Genomic DNA, 16,012 nt, shown 5'->3' with positions numbered 1-16,012 from the left:
CTAAGCTTCAGGATTATGAGATGAGTAAAACTCGCAACAAAAAATTGTTTGCTATTGATAAAATAATTCAAGAAAGTTGTGCAACGAGTGGCGTTAATTAATTGACATTCATAACCCATTTTTCATTCAAGGATTCATTAATCTGTTCGAAGAAAAGAAAATTACCAACCCAATGTAGTAGATCAATGTTTTTTACTATAAATTATTTGAGACTGTGATCTGGCAAACGAACAAAGTTTTGAATTCCAATATCTCAGGCGTGCGAAGGGCCTAGCATATGGTTACTGGACGAGTTTGATCCTAAAGCCACCCGATATTTAACAACCACCAAAAAAACCAAAATTAGTCGCGGCAGACGGGAGGAAATTGTCCAAAGATTAACATGATCAAGAGACCGCACCGAACCGTGTCGGCTGCGCGTGCATGTGTTTTATCGAGATCCAGTCTAACAACGTTCTTCCTCTTCTAAAAACTTCTGGTATCTTTCGGGGTCAAACCTACATCTTTCCATTCACCACTCACCATTTATCCATCAGTATAGACCACCCCTAGCTTTTCATAGATTGTATTTTTCAATTCCAAGGACACATTCGACCTAAAGAATATCTAAGATTTCTCATAGTTCACAATCTGGCCTTATGCTAGCTCATTATTGTGAAGACAGTATTTGACTAAAGCACATTCCTCAACAGTTTCCTTGAAGAATAAAAGGCTATCATCAACGGGAAAAAAGATTAGATATTGATGGCTCTGTGCGAGCTACTTGAACACCATGGAGTGTGCCTCTACGTGCTTCTGCATACCCATTTCTCAGTAAAAATAACGAAAAGATAAGGAGAAAGATGATCCCATTGACTAAGTCCACGGTGGGGAATGATGGGGTCGATCTCATACCCCATTTTTCACCAGAATATATCTTACTGAAGAGAGAAAAAGCATAATAAGGTTGACCCATTGTTGATGGAATACCAATTGAAGCATCATATTTTTCAGGAATTTCCACTCGAGGCGATCTTATGCTTTTTGACATATCAAGTTTCAAAGCAGCCTCGCCTTTATTTCCTTGTCTCTTTCTTTTCAAGTAATGCCCAATTTCAAAAGCGATGAGAACATTATCAGTTATGAAGCGGCCTGGTGTAAATGAACTTTCCAAAAGAGAAACAATATATTTAAGCTCACTTTTCAGTCGATATGAGAGCACCTTTGACACGATCTTGAATAGCACATTACATAAAGGTATGGGTCAAAGATCAGAAACTCTTGATGGTCGTTTCTTTTTCGGGATAAGAACAATGAGTGTATCATTTAGACCCTCCGACAAAAAACCGTGATTTAAGAAAGCAAGACAAGTTGTTGGACATGAGTTCCCGTGACGTCCCAAAATTTATGGTAAAACCTAGGATTTAAACCGTCTAGACCAGGGATTTATCTGGGTGCATGGAATGAAGAGTTGTCAGGACCTCTTCCTTAAAAAAAGGGCAGAGAAAGAAACTGTTCATGATCATCGTCGATACATCTAGTAACGTGGGGGAAGGATATTGAAAAGGGAATGTTGATCATTTAGTGTTGTGTTCAGGGCACACAACATGCAACGGAAATTTATTATTTAACATGCACGTAAATTTTACAAAAAAATAGACATCGAATTTAAATTATGCACAAGTACGAATACTTGTGCAATGTCTCATGGCAAAAAAAAATCACTAGAAAATTATGTAAATCATTTACACCAAAATAATACTAATGAGAATACCAAAGCAAAATTCTTTGACACTCCAAGAAATTAAAATGCATCAAAATAAACCAATACTAAAAACTAGATGCATAAAATAAAAACGTATTGCTTAAAACCAAACGAAACCACTCTTCGATCAACACTCTGCGTTAGTGTTGTTCTTGAGTGTCGTCAACACCAATCAGCAACACGATATATGTGAATCAATCACTCAAAATCTTCACACGACACTCTTCAATACTGAACTTGTGTATCTTCAGAAAACTCCAGCAGCTCTCTTCTCCTCTTCCAGTCGTGCTCTTCTCATCTCAATATTCTGTATATATACAACAATATCTTGGTCACCTTATCTTCCCATAAAATCAATCCTACAAATATGGAAACAAGAGTTTAATATGCATAAAACTCGTTCAAACAAGGATACAAGATCTTAGAGATAAATTACATATTAAAATTAAATCTTATAATATCTAGAAACAAGTCAACCAAGATATTATCATCTAGAATTAAATCAAACAAAATTTTATAATATAAAAAAACAAAATCTTAAATTTATAATATCAAGTTAACAAAATAATAAAAGAATAGAATATTTTTTCAGATATGTTGCTCTTCAAAACCATTGGAAGTAAAGAGACCGTGAAAATAATTCAAAATCGGTTCGTGAAGCTCATATCCCATGTCATCTTGAAGTTGAGCAAAATTATTATTGCGCCTGTGAGTGGAAGCATAATTGTGGAAAAGTTATAGTTTGCATCCCCTGCCTGAAGCCAAAAAATCTTAGATCGTTGTTTCCAGAATATTTTCTCTTGCACCAATAAGGAATCGAGCTTTTGTTTGGTTTCAATGATAAGCATATCTGTGTGATCATCGCAAACCTCTTCAAACTACCAAGTTTATCTCGACAACGAGTGATTGCTTTTTTAAATCTAAGTTTCACCTTATGAGAGAAATCGGATGAAGGAATTCACCTCGTTTCTCAGACTGTGATAAGATGTCATTGGAATCCCGGATACAACACCAGGGAACCGTTGATCTTGTCAAAATAAAGCAATTCCTCCTACACAAAGAAGATACCTTTGTACCTCAATTTTATTTTTTAAAATATCGATATTTCTCTAAATAGCTTTAACTTCCATAATGAACACAAAATTGGGCCCAAACTTCGACACAAAGTCCAAGAGTTCTTGAGTTCCAGCTGAGCTGAGGGTACTCATAATGTTTGGCGGCCTCTGAACCCGCCTCATAAATGTTGTTTGGGTATGGATGAGAAGTCTCCATAATAGTTAAATGGACCACCGCATGGGCATCACGTGTATGTGGTGATCACGTAGTCAATTGATATTACTTTGCCCTTGCCACGCAAAGTCCATTCTGGTTTCCCGTCACTAACATTTCGCCTATAACATCACAATTAATCGAGAACTGACTGAAATCATTTGAGAAGTGAGTGATCTTTGGACCCACTTTCGTTGTCTTCTTAGAGCCCGTATACGTCGGAAGTTCTTGGAAGGTATCCGACGATGGATCGGAGCGAAGCCAACATTCGCCAATCTCATTGGGTGAAGGGCTTGCACGAAGCCAAACACGAACAAATTTTCAACATATTTGTCTGGATAGTTAGAGAAATTTTCACAAATTTATATTGACCAGATCACATAAGAAACAGAAAGGGTCGTATTTAAAGTTGGCCCAACTCCAAACTTCACTTGCTAGGATGGGTGTCCAACAAGCCAACTTGTGGTTTGAGATTTTATTGACTCTAATGTAAAACGATCTTTATTTTAATAATATTTTACGATTTTATTCAGTTATGTCATTACGCTTTATCTATATACTCATGCAACATTCATACATAAACTCCTTGAATATAAAATATCTACCAAGAGGTCTGTCTCGCAACGTAAGACCATGAAACTCATTAAGAAGTGTATCATATATTCTAAACAAGTTCCTAGTCGAATCAGTTGCCTAAATAAGGATAAAAGTCGCTTGAGACTAACATCTGTGATGTAAACGTCATGTTTCATTGACGAGGGCATGGAGATGTTCATTCATATAGATGGGTGATCATATGATGATGCATTGAACAACTCTCTCTCATACTATCCAAGTGATTCTCACTTATCGAGTGGAATAGTCCACATTTATTGTTGTACACCATTAGTTCTTTGATCCAGGATAATGTATAGGCTATACGTACTAGCATGCACTTTGATCCATTTATCGACTCCATTGAGGATCATCAGGTGGAGAGGTTGGGTGTAGTTTCGAAATACGTAAGAGCAAATGCATTGTAGTCGAGGGATTCACCATTTGCCTACGGGTGAAGATATCCTATGTGATCTGATGAATTAATAGTGCAAGGAGTCTCTGGCTAGAGCAAGAAATGTGCTTTGAGGAAAAGTGTTTTCCTAATTGCACATATCATGCCACTATTAGTACTCAAAGATAAGTCACATCGTTATCGAATTCATATGCAACTCTCGATATATTAATGGTTGCAATTTTGATCGAGATATATGTGTTGAAGGGACCGTACTGTACGCTAATCATAACTTAAGGTTATTGCATGCACTATCAACGATACCTAATGAATCATGGAGCGATGCTACTAGAAGCTCTTACCATGATCCGATCGGTGCAATCAGAAATGAGTTCTGATATTATTGATCAAGGCGTTGATGAAAAGAATTGGACTAATTAGGGTAAGATTTAAGTCTCACCTTGAGCTACTTTTTTTTAACTTGCTTGTGGCTACGTTATTCCAAATAATCATCTCACCTTGGGCTACTTTTTTTAGTTGAGTTAGATTTAAGTCACGACCTCAACATGGTATCAAATCTAAGACATACCGCTATGTATTGAACTACACAATGGGCCACCTGATAATGTAAATTTCACGTTGGGTTTGTATATATAGACTTAACAATCCTCTCATTTGAGCTAATTTTTGAGGTTGAGTGAAATACAAGTAAGAAAATTCAAACCGTAAGAAAATTCAAACCAACAAATTCCATATCTTGGCTAGAAAACAATCGCAAAATAGTATATTTTTTGAGTTTCAAAATCTTTCAAAAAGATAGTTTAAAAAATTGTTGTTGAACAGCAGTATTTGTTCAGCTAATTAATGAATTGATCTAAAGTTCACATGCCTCAGCCCTCAGTAGGTAATTGTTCATTTAAGAGCAACGTTCAATTATTATTAGTGGGGGCTGTATTGCAAATCCCTATACATGTGTCTTTAAAAAATAAAAAAAATAGATGTTGACCTCAGAAAATACATAAATTTGGATGGGTGGCTGTCAAAAAAATGCGATCTCCACAGCGTTGAAACTTCGTCTCTTCAGGCTTAGGCCCGAGATCTATTCCAGGTGTCGCACAGCTTTTGGATTTTGGAAGACGAGACCCATTACAATGATGGTAAAAACTTGTGTGAGACGGTCATACGGGTCGTATTTTGTGAGACGGATCTCTTATTTGGGTCATCCATGAAAAAGTATTACTTTTTATGCTAAGAGTATTACTTTTTATGCTAAATATCGGTTGGGTTGACCCGTCTCACAGATAAAGATTCGTGAGATTGTCTCACAAAAGACCTACTCTTCAATGATTGCTTCACTTTAAATTTATTTTTTTTATTCAAATATAAAGAATAAATCAAATCTAATCGGATACCAATACTAAAATTTATGGATAAAAAATAACCCACACCACACCATACCAAACCACCCTTGTGTCTTCAATTTCACCATTAACACACACTTTCGCATACAGAAGATGACGAAGCCACAAGCAAGTTCAATGATCTTTTACTTGACTATAGTTTGCTTGCTAGTGGGTGTTAGCGGCGCTCAAAAAGGCCCCAAATCAGTACAAAAATGGTTCAGAAAGCTACCCCACGCCAAGGAAAAACAAACCCAACTTCATTTCTACTTTCACGACCAGGTGGGTGGGATAAATCCGACGGTTGTTGCGGTGGCTTATGCCAATTCCACCTTCGGATCACCGACGATGTTTGGGCTGGTCATGGTAGTAGACGACCAACTAACGGTCGGGCCAGATCCCAGCTCCAAAATCGTGGGACGAGCTCAGGGGATCATGAATTACGCGTCAATGCAAGAGATGGGTATGCTAATGACGATTAATTTTGTTTTCACTGGAGGGAAGTATAATGGGAGTACTCTGAGTGTGGTGGGCTACAATCCAATTCAGCGTAAGTATCGGGAAATGGCGGTGGTCGGTGGCTCGGGAGTTTTCCGGCTGGCTCGCGGCGTGGCTACGGCGGAGACTGCTGCGTTTGATGCTAAATCGGGTAATGCTATTGTAGAGTACAATGTCATGGTGTTGCATTATTAGGATTCTCTTTGTTTTTTCCTCTCTTTCTTGAATACTTCTAAATAATTACTGCCTTTTTGGCATCGACGTGATATTTTATATTTTGATTTCAGTAATACGCCAATTAATCACTTGCTTATTTTGTTTTGATTCTACTATGCGATTAAGATAATTAATTAATTAGAATCCATAATTTGAAGATGTCATATTATGACAATTTTCATCGCTTTTCTTGCCCTCAATTAAACTCGGACCTTAATAAATGTAAAGTATTGAAAAGATAGTAAATCAGTTCCAGAAAAGGAGGGAATGAGAGCAAGAAACTTGGGCTGGGTGTTAACATTTGGTTAAAAATTTACAGGACATTGTCAGATTATATAAATTGGGTGGGTTGGTATGTGAATTCAGAAGCGAATTGATAAATTCCAAATAATTCACTACAATTGTGGAAAGAAGAACGATTCAGGTCCGATCATAATACCCTATAGATATATCATATATTTCTATTTCTCATGTGGCAAACAGCTTATATCTCTGATTTCAAGAAAGCAGACCAACGACTAAAATAGATGTAGANTATATATATATAAACATGAAATGGACATAACTACAACCAAAAGCTACAGCCACCAAAATTTTGTCCAACATCACTTAAAAAACCTTGCATATTCAAAATCCAGCTACAAGGAAGAATATTAGGAGAAACAAGACAGACAGTGTCCTTGAAAGTACCCCAGAGAACACGATTAATGACTTTTCCAATCTGAATGTCCTAATCTTCCCAAGACCAGCCAAACGACCATTGTCCCGAACAAGCCAATTCTACCAGCATCTACCTACGCAACGAACAAGAAGGAAGTATCTGCAACAAGAAAGAAGTATCTGCATATGGAAAAGGAAATACCATAATGGAGTCAAAACTGAAGCAAATACAGGAATAATTTTTAAAAAATAAAATAAAATAAAAGGCCTGATCTAAAAAAGAACAATGGAGTAACAAACACCAAAAGCATCACAAGGGCCTTTTTTACATATTCAAGTGGAATATAAATTGCATTCAATCATCCATCAAAACCATTTGAGAAATTATCGACCACTTGCCTATAAACTCTGATAGAAGAAAATTTAACCATTCCTAGCACTTACTAAACCACAAAGGAAATTTGAAAGTTGAAACAAATAAGGAATATTCAGCTGTAATTAAAAAAAAGAATATTCAGCTGTAATTTAAAAAAAGGCATAAATACCTATGTCGATTGCTGACTTGCTAAGGATTGCTGGCAAAGAAAAAATTTGGAATACACAAGGGCTGTTGATCATATCATCCACTTTCATCATTATCCATATTGCACAGGTTGAGACAAACTAAGAACTTTCTTGACTAGAGGAATTAATCCAATCAACACTATTTGAAGTTGCTCAGAGCTATTGAGTCGGACACTCATTTGGCCAGACCCCTTATTATTAAGATTGATTCGGCCAACCAAGTTTTCATGTCGTCCGATGGGGATTTGGGTATGAAAGTTGCAACCAATAGCAAGATCTCCATGCCAATCCATTACAGAGATCCCCAAAGTGGACAAAAACCGCCCTAAAGGGTGGTCTTTGTCTCTCAGAGTTGCTTCAAGGCTACCACCATAAGCCACATCCCCACGTCCATACATGGCACCACCAGAAACAACTAACTGACCCCGTTTGCCGAAGAGTAACTTATCCTCTAATTTTAGTCCACCAGTCCAAACATCACCCAACAGAGTTGCTGAAAGACCAGCAACAGCCTTATTTAATCTGTGATTGCTAAACCTCGTCTCTGTTCGTAGAGTGTAAGCAAAGTCCTTTCCAACTGATTGCATGTCAAAGCCTAGCGAAGTTGCTTTCCCTTTACCATGCTTCACCGAGCTAGCAACTTCCATTTGAAGGTTTCCGTCCTTTTTGTCCTTCGAAAGTTGACAAGAGAAAGATACCGGTACCTTGTCCTTTACCACAAACAATCTTTCAACATTTATACCATCATAACCAATGTCATGGTCCCAACCATTGGGTTCTAGGACAGCTCTTACAAGCCATGGATTGGAGGAATCAAGAGAACGATATCGATGGGTAGGATTATCAGAATCAAAAGAAGCTGGCAGAGCCAAGTCTGGCATGGGAACTGGCACTGATGCAGCAGCACTGGCCTCTTCTTCTGCATTTTCACCATAGTCAGCAGGTAAATTCTTAGCCTCTTCTTGAATTTTCTTTGCCATCTTCCGCTGTTGCTTCTCTTCCTTCAGCTGCTTCTTCATGAAAAGTCTTTCCCTATATTCAAGTTCATCATAGTATGCCTTCCTTTGCACTTTATTCAGCTTTTCCAGCTGTGCTTTAATCAATGACCTGAAAGGTGGTAATTCATCATATTCTGATGATTCTGAGTCTGAGTCCGAGGAATCATCCAGATCATCTATGATATCATCGTCATCACCAAATTGCTCTGACGGAAGCTTCACTTCAGGTCTTGATTGAAGAAGAGATGAAAGAAGGAAAGGTAAAGGAGGTGATCTTGTTCTAGGAGCAAAGGATTTTCCAGGAGGGCCATCTTGCAACTTCAATAGTGTATTTGCTTCAGCCAAGATTTTCGAAGCGAAAGACAGAAGCAACAAGTGTGGTTTCCAAACCTGACCATTTGGCAATACTCTCTGTCCAGCTCTATTTGTCCTGCATGCTGAGTGGTTCTCCACCAAAGAAACGGGATTCATTAACCGCATATCTCCAGCAGCCTGCCGAATTGCTTGCTGGACAACATAGGACCTTTGGGTCACAAAGGTATCATAACTAGTAGCTGTGCCGTTAGGACCTTCCGGTGGGGCAGATGCAGCATGAGTCAGAACGACAATAGCATTGAACCATAATGACGGGCCAAAGATTTCCGTGATTGTCCGCAGCAATGGCATGTCTCCAAAATCTCTGCTCTGCATGTCCAATCTATCAAGATACAAAACAATATCAGGTGGTGTTTTCTTTATAAACTTTTTGACAGAATGAAGGATTTTTTCATTCTGGCACTGATCTGACCAAGAGGGTAAAAGCCCGGGCGTGTCAATCACACGTACCCTTATTCCCTGCACAGTCCCAACAATATCCTGAACCTTTTTAGTCCCAAACTGAAAAGCATCAGTGCCAAACATAACTTCATCGAATATGGAATTTATAGTTGCACTTTTACCAACCCCAGTTTTTCCAATAACCATGATTGTGCATGTGAAATCTAAGGGTTCTTGTCCAGCTGCCTCAAGCTGCTCTGCCACTGCACTTGCACGATCAAAGCTGAATGCAGCCACACGACCACCACTTCTCCCTTGTAGCTGTTCAGCCAAACCCAGTCTATACAAAACTTGGGCCACGACTACATTATGCGGAGTTTGACCAAGCCTATGAGCAAGACGCAAAAATTTAACCCGAATCATCTGGAGCTTTTCACGGGTCTCATCATATTCCTCAGCCTCTCCATTTGCAGGATCCTCAATAAGCTGGTTCTGCATTGGAGAAACTGCTCCGTTCACTCTAGGCTGTTGGACAACCCTCGAGGTGGGCTCTAGTAGAGCTGCAGCACGCCCAAGGCCAGCAGGACGAGTTGAAGCTAAGTTACTGTTGGCTGGTGGAATATCAGATGCAGACCGAGACCCGTGTTCTTTATTTCCAGAATTGCTAGGAGCAGGTTTTATCGGCAAGGCAGTTTGACCAAGACTGGTAGATTGGGGGCGTATAGAATTTGCAGAAGAAGCGGCTGCTTCAGATATGTTTTCCTGCTTTCTCTTGACTGAATTATCCTGGAAAACAGGTTCCTGCACCAGATCATGTGGCTCACTGACTGCAGGAAGAACTAGAGAAGGCCTTGGAGTGGAGGTGTTACCAGATGACGACGAAATACCAGTAACTGATCCAACTTCCTGTGCTCTACTCCCTGAGCAACATTCTTCCATTTTCCCATCCTTCGCTCCTTCCATTTCTGAGCCTTCAGCAACATCTGAGGAGACCCCAGGACTTATAACCACAGTAGAAACACATTTGCTTTCCCCCGAGACAACATCCAGAATATCAGACTTTGCAACTTCCACACTTCGAGATTCTATTACCATCTGTCCATTTTCTTGTTCTCCAGCGTGATCCTCTTCGCTTTCACTAAGCGAATTAGTTGGAGTCCTTTCAGTCTGTTGACCCTGATAATCTGAACCCGGAACAATAACTCGCTCATTTACAATAAGATTCGGTTTGCCATTTCTTAAAATATCACCATTCGACTCAGACTCTGGTCTCGGGCAAACTTCACTTCCTGTAGATCCATTGGCATCTCTAGTTTCTGCTGATGTGTCATTACTCTGTTCTTTCATGGAATCAGTATAAGGAATCTCTATGCCTTTATGATTCAAAGTGCCACCCAAACTGACATCGCTCTTTATACCATTATCAGCAACCTGAAGACTAGCATCACCTCCTTTTACTTCATTAGCATCTTGAATTTCAGAAATCTCAGGAATACTTCCTTTCATGTCAGGCTTCTCTGGATCCATCTCAGCTCCTTGTAACTCTTCGGCTTCTGGAGGCTCTGACATTTGACTTATCTCCCCTTTTCTAGCACCGGCATCCACAATGTCTTCTGCATCATCGGAAGTCAAAGTTTTGAAAGAGATTGCAGTTTCTGGTACCGCATCCTCAACATTTTGCAGGGATTCAGGCAACAAACTGTAAGATTTAGTAACAAAAGTAGTTGAATCAGCAATTTCCACTGAGTCATCTTTCCCATCCTCAACCACACCATCATCGATTGTTCCATTATTCTCATTCATCAAATGTTCATCCTCCTCTGCATCACTCACTAGATTAGTATTTTCCTTATTGCTCTCCATGATTCCACTTGATTCAATTTTTTCATCTTCAGTCGTAACACTTTTATCTGAATCAACCATGGTGGGTTCTGCCTCTTCGAATACTTCATCCTCGTCTGATTCCTTTGATCCATCCTTACCAAAGGCAACATTGTCCTTTACTGTTGGCTCAAATATTTGACTCTTGCTGCCCTGCGTCTCCTCTAGTTTAGCCACATCAACAACAGCATAATCATTTTCCATCAGAAACCAATTTCCAACTCCTAGTGCAAATAGAGGATTTATAATGGTGAGAAAGCATAACTCAAACTTCGAGATCCTTGACAAAAAATTTTAGAAAGAACATGACAATCATTCATAGCCATAGTACATATTCCAACCTCCCAAACCACTAATGTAGTAGGTAACACTAGTCACTGAGTAAAATCCGATACATGTGTGTAACGTTAGGTGACTTGTAATAAAAATATATTTTTTTATAATTTTTTGACAATAATAAAAATATATTTTTTTATAATTTTTTGACAATAGATGAATGTGGGCTGTGGGCACCCGTTTTCCATTATATAAATTATTACTTTTAGAGCATACTCATCCATACCATTAGAATATTGAGTTCCTTAAGTCACATATTAATATGAAAAAGAGTCAAGTTCACGATACAAAATCACATTTCTTTGCTTTACCATTGAGATGAAACAATTTTTGGAATTTAAATTTGATGTACCAAAAGTCGCTGTATGATCATATAAATTGATAAACGCAGATATGTACTTATATTGCACCAATTGAGATCATCAGCTTGTGTATTTTTTCATAATAATGCACACATAAATACAGCATATTGTGCTCACACTCACAAAGATTATCGAGAAGATATAAAAAACAACACAACAGAGAAACCTTAAACCAAATTATCAATAGAGCCATGAAAAAACACAAAAGGAAGGTGGAAAAATTGATACAAAAATCTGCCCCAAAATACTAAAAAGCACAAGCATCAAAAACCCATTTATGAATTATGATGTACACGAAATGAGTAAAATACCAACACAATAACCCTTCTGCACATAAGCTCAATCATAATCACTCTAGTCTTACATAAGCACATAAAGGAGCATTCCAAATCAGATCTTAAGACCGAATCTAAATTAGGGTTTTTCATCACTGAAGAGGAAGCAAACCAAATGCCCAAATAATCAAACAATTCTGAGCAGTGGAAATTAAATAAGAAAACTCACCAGAATCAATATTCGATTTGGTAGTATGTTTTGAAACACGATTCAAAATTTGGAGAGAATGAGATACGGGTATGGCTCCGCAGTGGAGAAGGGGAAGTGCTTTTCCACCTACCGAGTATTTGAATATATAGCTGAGAAACTAACTTTGGCAGCTGAAGCTGATGATGAGACTGGATCTACGGCTGAAACGAGCTTTCGATTTTGATCTAACGGTAGAAAAGGTGGCCCTCGGTTCCATCGTGAAAATTTCTGCTCAGTGTACATGGAGACGTCGACTTAAAGGGGAATGGATTAGGTGTGATGCGGAACAGGATGATGTGTCAATTACCAATTAAAAGTCACGTGCTTTTATACTATAGCCTGGCGTGAACCATACGATAGGGAATTTCCTCGTGGTGTGCTTTTTTTATTTTTTGGTTTTCTTAAAAAATATTTGAAATATATATTTTTAAGAATAACAAAAACTTGTGTGAGACGGTCTCACGGATCGTCTTTTGTGAGACGGATCTCTTAATTGGGTCATCCATGAAAAATTATTATTTTTTATGCTAAAAGTATTTNCTGCAGCACGCCCAAGGCCAGCAGGACGAGTTGAAGCTAAGTTACTGTTGGCTGGTGGAATATCAGATGCAGACCGAGACCCGTGTTCTTTATTTCCAGAATTGCTAGGAGCAGGTTTTATCGGCAAGGCAGTTTGACCAAGACTGGTAGATTGGGGGCGTATAGAATTTGCAGAAGAAGCGGCTGCTTCAGATATGTTTTCCTGCTTTCTCTTGACTGAATTATCCTGGAAAACAGGTTCCTGCACCAGATCATGTGGCTCACTGACTGCAGGAAGAACTAGAGAAGGCCTTGGAGTGGAGGTGTTACCAGATGACGACGAAATACCAGTAACTGATCCAACTTCCTGTGCTCTACTCCCTGAGCAACATTCTTCCATTTTCCCATCCTTCGCTCCTTCCATTTCTGAGCCTTCAGCAACATCTGAGGAGACCCCAGGACTTATAACCACAGTAGAAACACATTTGCTTTCCCCCGAGACAACATCCAGAATATCAGACTTTGCAACTTCCACACTTCGAGATTCTATTACCATCTGTCCATTTTCTTGTTCTCCAGCGTGATCCTCTTCGCTTTCACTAAGCGAATTAGTTGGAGTCCTTTCAGTCTGTTGACCCTGATAATCTGAACCCGGAACAATAACTCGCTCATTTACAATAAGATTCGGTTTGCCATTTCTTAAAATATCACCATTCGACTCAGACTCTGGTCTCGGGCAAACTTCACTTCCTGTAGATCCATTGGCATCTCTAGTTTCTGCTGATGTGTCATTACTCTGTTCTTTCATGGAATCAGTATAAGGAATCTCTATGCCTTTATGATTCAAAGTGCCACCCAAACTGACATCGCTCTTTATACCATTATCAGCAACCTGAAGACTAGCATCACCTCCTTTTACTTCATTAGCATCTTGAATTTCAGAAATCTCAGGAATACTTCCTTTCATGTCAGGCTTCTCTGGATCCATCTCAGCTCCTTGTAACTCTTCGGCTTCTGGAGGCTCTGACATTTGACTTATCTCCCCTTTTCTAGCACCGGCATCCACAATGTCTTCTGCATCATCGGAAGTCAAAGTTTTGAAAGAGATTGCAGTTTCTGGTACCGCATCCTCAACATTTTGCAGGGATTCAGGCAACAAACTGTAAGATTTAGTAACAAAAGTAGTTGAATCAGCAATTTCCACTGAGTCATCTTTCCCATCCTCAACCACACCATCATCGATTGTTCCATTATTCTCATTCATCAAATGTTCATCCTCCTCTGCATCACTCACTAGATTAGTATTTTCCTTATTGCTCTCCATGATTCCACTTGATTCAATTTTTTCATCTTCAGTCGTAACACTTTTATCTGAATCAACCATGGTGGGTTCTGCCTCTTCGAATACTTCATCCTCGTCTGATTCCTTTGATCCATCCTTACCAAAGGCAACATTGTCCTTTACTGTTGGCTCAAATATTTGACTCTTGCTGCCCTGCGTCTCCTCTAGTTTAGCCACATCAACAACAGCATAATCATTTTCCATCAGAAACCAATTTCCAACTCCTAGTGCAAATAGAGGATTTATAATGGTGAGAAAGCATAACTCAAACTTCGAGATCCTTGACAAAAAATTTTAGAAAGAACATGACAATCATTCATAGCCATAGTACATATTCCAACCTCCCAAACCACTAATGTAGTAGGTAACACTAGTCACTGAGTAAAATCCGATACATGTGTGTAACGTTAGGTGACTTGTAATAAAAATATATTTTTTTATAATTTTTTGACAATAATAAAAATATATTTTTTTATAATTTTTTGACAATAGATGAATGTGGGCTGTGGGCACCCGTTTTCCATTATATAAATTATTACTTTTAGAGCATACTCATCCATACCATTAGAATATTGAGTTCCTTAAGTCACATATTAATATGAAAAAGAGTCAAGTTCACGATACAAAATCACATTTCTTTGCTTTACCATTGAGATGAAACAATTTTTGGAATTTAAATTTGATGTACCAAAAGTCGCTGTATGATCATATAAATTGATAAACGCAGATATGTACTTATATTGCACCAATTGAGATCATCAGCTTGTGTATTTTTTCATAATAATGCACACATAAATACAGCATATTGTGCTCACACTCACAAAGATTATCGAGAAGATATAAAAAACAACACAACAGAGAAACCTTAAACCAAATTATCAATAGAGCCATGAAAAAACACAAAAGGAAGGTGGAAAAATTGATACAAAAATCTGCCCCAAAATACTAAAAAGCACAAGCATCAAAAACCCATTTATGAATTATGATGTACACGAAATGAGTAAAATACCAACACAATAACCCTTCTGCACATAAGCTCAATCATAATCACTCTAGTCTTACATAAGCACATAAAGGAGCATTCCAAATCAGATCTTAAGACCGAATCTAAATTAGGGTTTTTCATCACTGAAGAGGAAGCAAACCAAATGCCCAAATAATCAAACAATTCTGAGCAGTGGAAATTAAATAAGAAAACTCACCAGAATCAATATTCGATTTGGTAGTATGTTTTGAAACACGATTCAAAATTTGGAGAGAATGAGATACGGGTATGGCTCCGCAGTGGAGAAGGGGAAGTGCTTTTCCACCTACCGAGTATTTGAATATATAGCTGAGAAACTAACTTTGGCAGCTGAAGCTGATGATGAGACTGGATCTACGGCTGAAACGAGCTTTCGATTTTGATCTAACGGTAGAAAAGGTGGCCCTCGGTTCCATCGTGAAAATTTCTGCTCAGTGTACATGGAGACGTCGACTTAAAGGGGAATGGATTAGGTGTGATGCGGAACAGGATGATGTGTCAATTACCAATTAAAAGTCACGTGCTTTTATACTATAGCCTGGCGTGAACCATACGATAGGGAATTTCCTCGTGGTGTGCTTTTTTTATTTTTTGGTTTTCTTAAAAAATATTTGAAATATATATTTTTAAGAATAACAAAAACTTGTGTGAGACGGTCTCACGGATCGTCTTTTGTGAGACGGATCTCTTAATTGGGTCATCCATGAAAAATTATTATTTTTTATGCTAAAAATATTTTTTTTATTGTGAATATCGGTATGGTTGACTCGTCTCACATATAAATATTCGTGACACCGTCTCACAAGAAATCTACTCTTTTAGAAGTAAATTGGAATATTTCAGGTTTTTTGGGTTTGGTTTTTGGAGGAAAATTATTTATATAGGCATTATATTTTATGGAAATATTGGAATAATTTGATTTTTTTCCTA

At 38.3% G+C, this 16,012-nt stretch overlaps 2 protein-coding genes across 2 annotated transcripts; one reads left to right on the top strand and one right to left on the bottom strand.

The window, feature by feature from the left end:
* The first annotated feature begins 5,457 nt into the window (after positions 1 to 5,457).
* LOC140959761 (dirigent protein 22-like) lies at positions 5,458 to 6,221 on the top strand. Its single transcript, XM_073417770.1, has one exon. It carries the CDS (start codon positions 5,516 to 5,518, stop codon positions 6,092 to 6,094), a length of 579 nt encoding a protein of 192 aa, XP_073273871.1. The 5' UTR covers positions 5,458 to 5,515; the 3' UTR covers positions 6,095 to 6,221.
* Positions 6,222 to 6,644: 423 nt separating this feature from the next.
* On the bottom strand, positions 6,645 to 15,544 carry LOC140957411 (uncharacterized). Its single transcript, XM_073414649.1, has 5 exons — positions 15,261 to 15,544; positions 12,742 to 14,282; positions 12,177 to 12,315; positions 7,321 to 11,138; positions 6,645 to 6,955 (listed from the first exon to the last, which is right to left on the bottom strand). Exons 2-4 carry the CDS (start codon positions 14,260 to 14,262, stop codon positions 7,411 to 7,413), a joined length of 5,388 nt encoding a protein of 1,795 aa, XP_073270750.1. The 5' UTR covers positions 14,263 to 14,282; positions 15,261 to 15,544; the 3' UTR covers positions 6,645 to 6,955; positions 7,321 to 7,410.
* Positions 15,545 to 16,012: the final 468 nt, after the last annotated feature.

Source organism: Primulina huaijiensis, chromosome 2 (genome assembly GCF_012295235.1).
Source record: "Primulina huaijiensis isolate GDHJ02 chromosome 2, ASM1229523v2, whole genome shotgun sequence".
NCBI lineage: Eukaryota > Viridiplantae > Streptophyta > Magnoliopsida > Lamiales > Gesneriaceae > Primulina > Primulina huaijiensis.
Note: the sequence above shows the minus strand (reverse complement) of the source record. Positions and strands in the feature narration are given on the sequence as shown.

Excerpts from the sequence above, each read along its gene's own strand:
- LOC140959761 (XM_073417770.1), top strand. The coding sequence starts at position 5,516 with ATGACGAAGCCACAAGCAAGTTCAATGATCTTTTACTTGACTATAGTT.
- LOC140957411 (XM_073414649.1), bottom strand. The coding sequence starts at position 14,262 with ATGGAAAATGATTATGCTGTTGTTGATGTGGCTAAACTAGAGGAGACG. Across the intron at positions 11,139-12,176 it reads CAAATCGAATATTGATTCTG|AGGAGACGCAGGGCAGCAAG; the intron begins GTGAGTTTTCTT and ends TGGCTAAACTAG.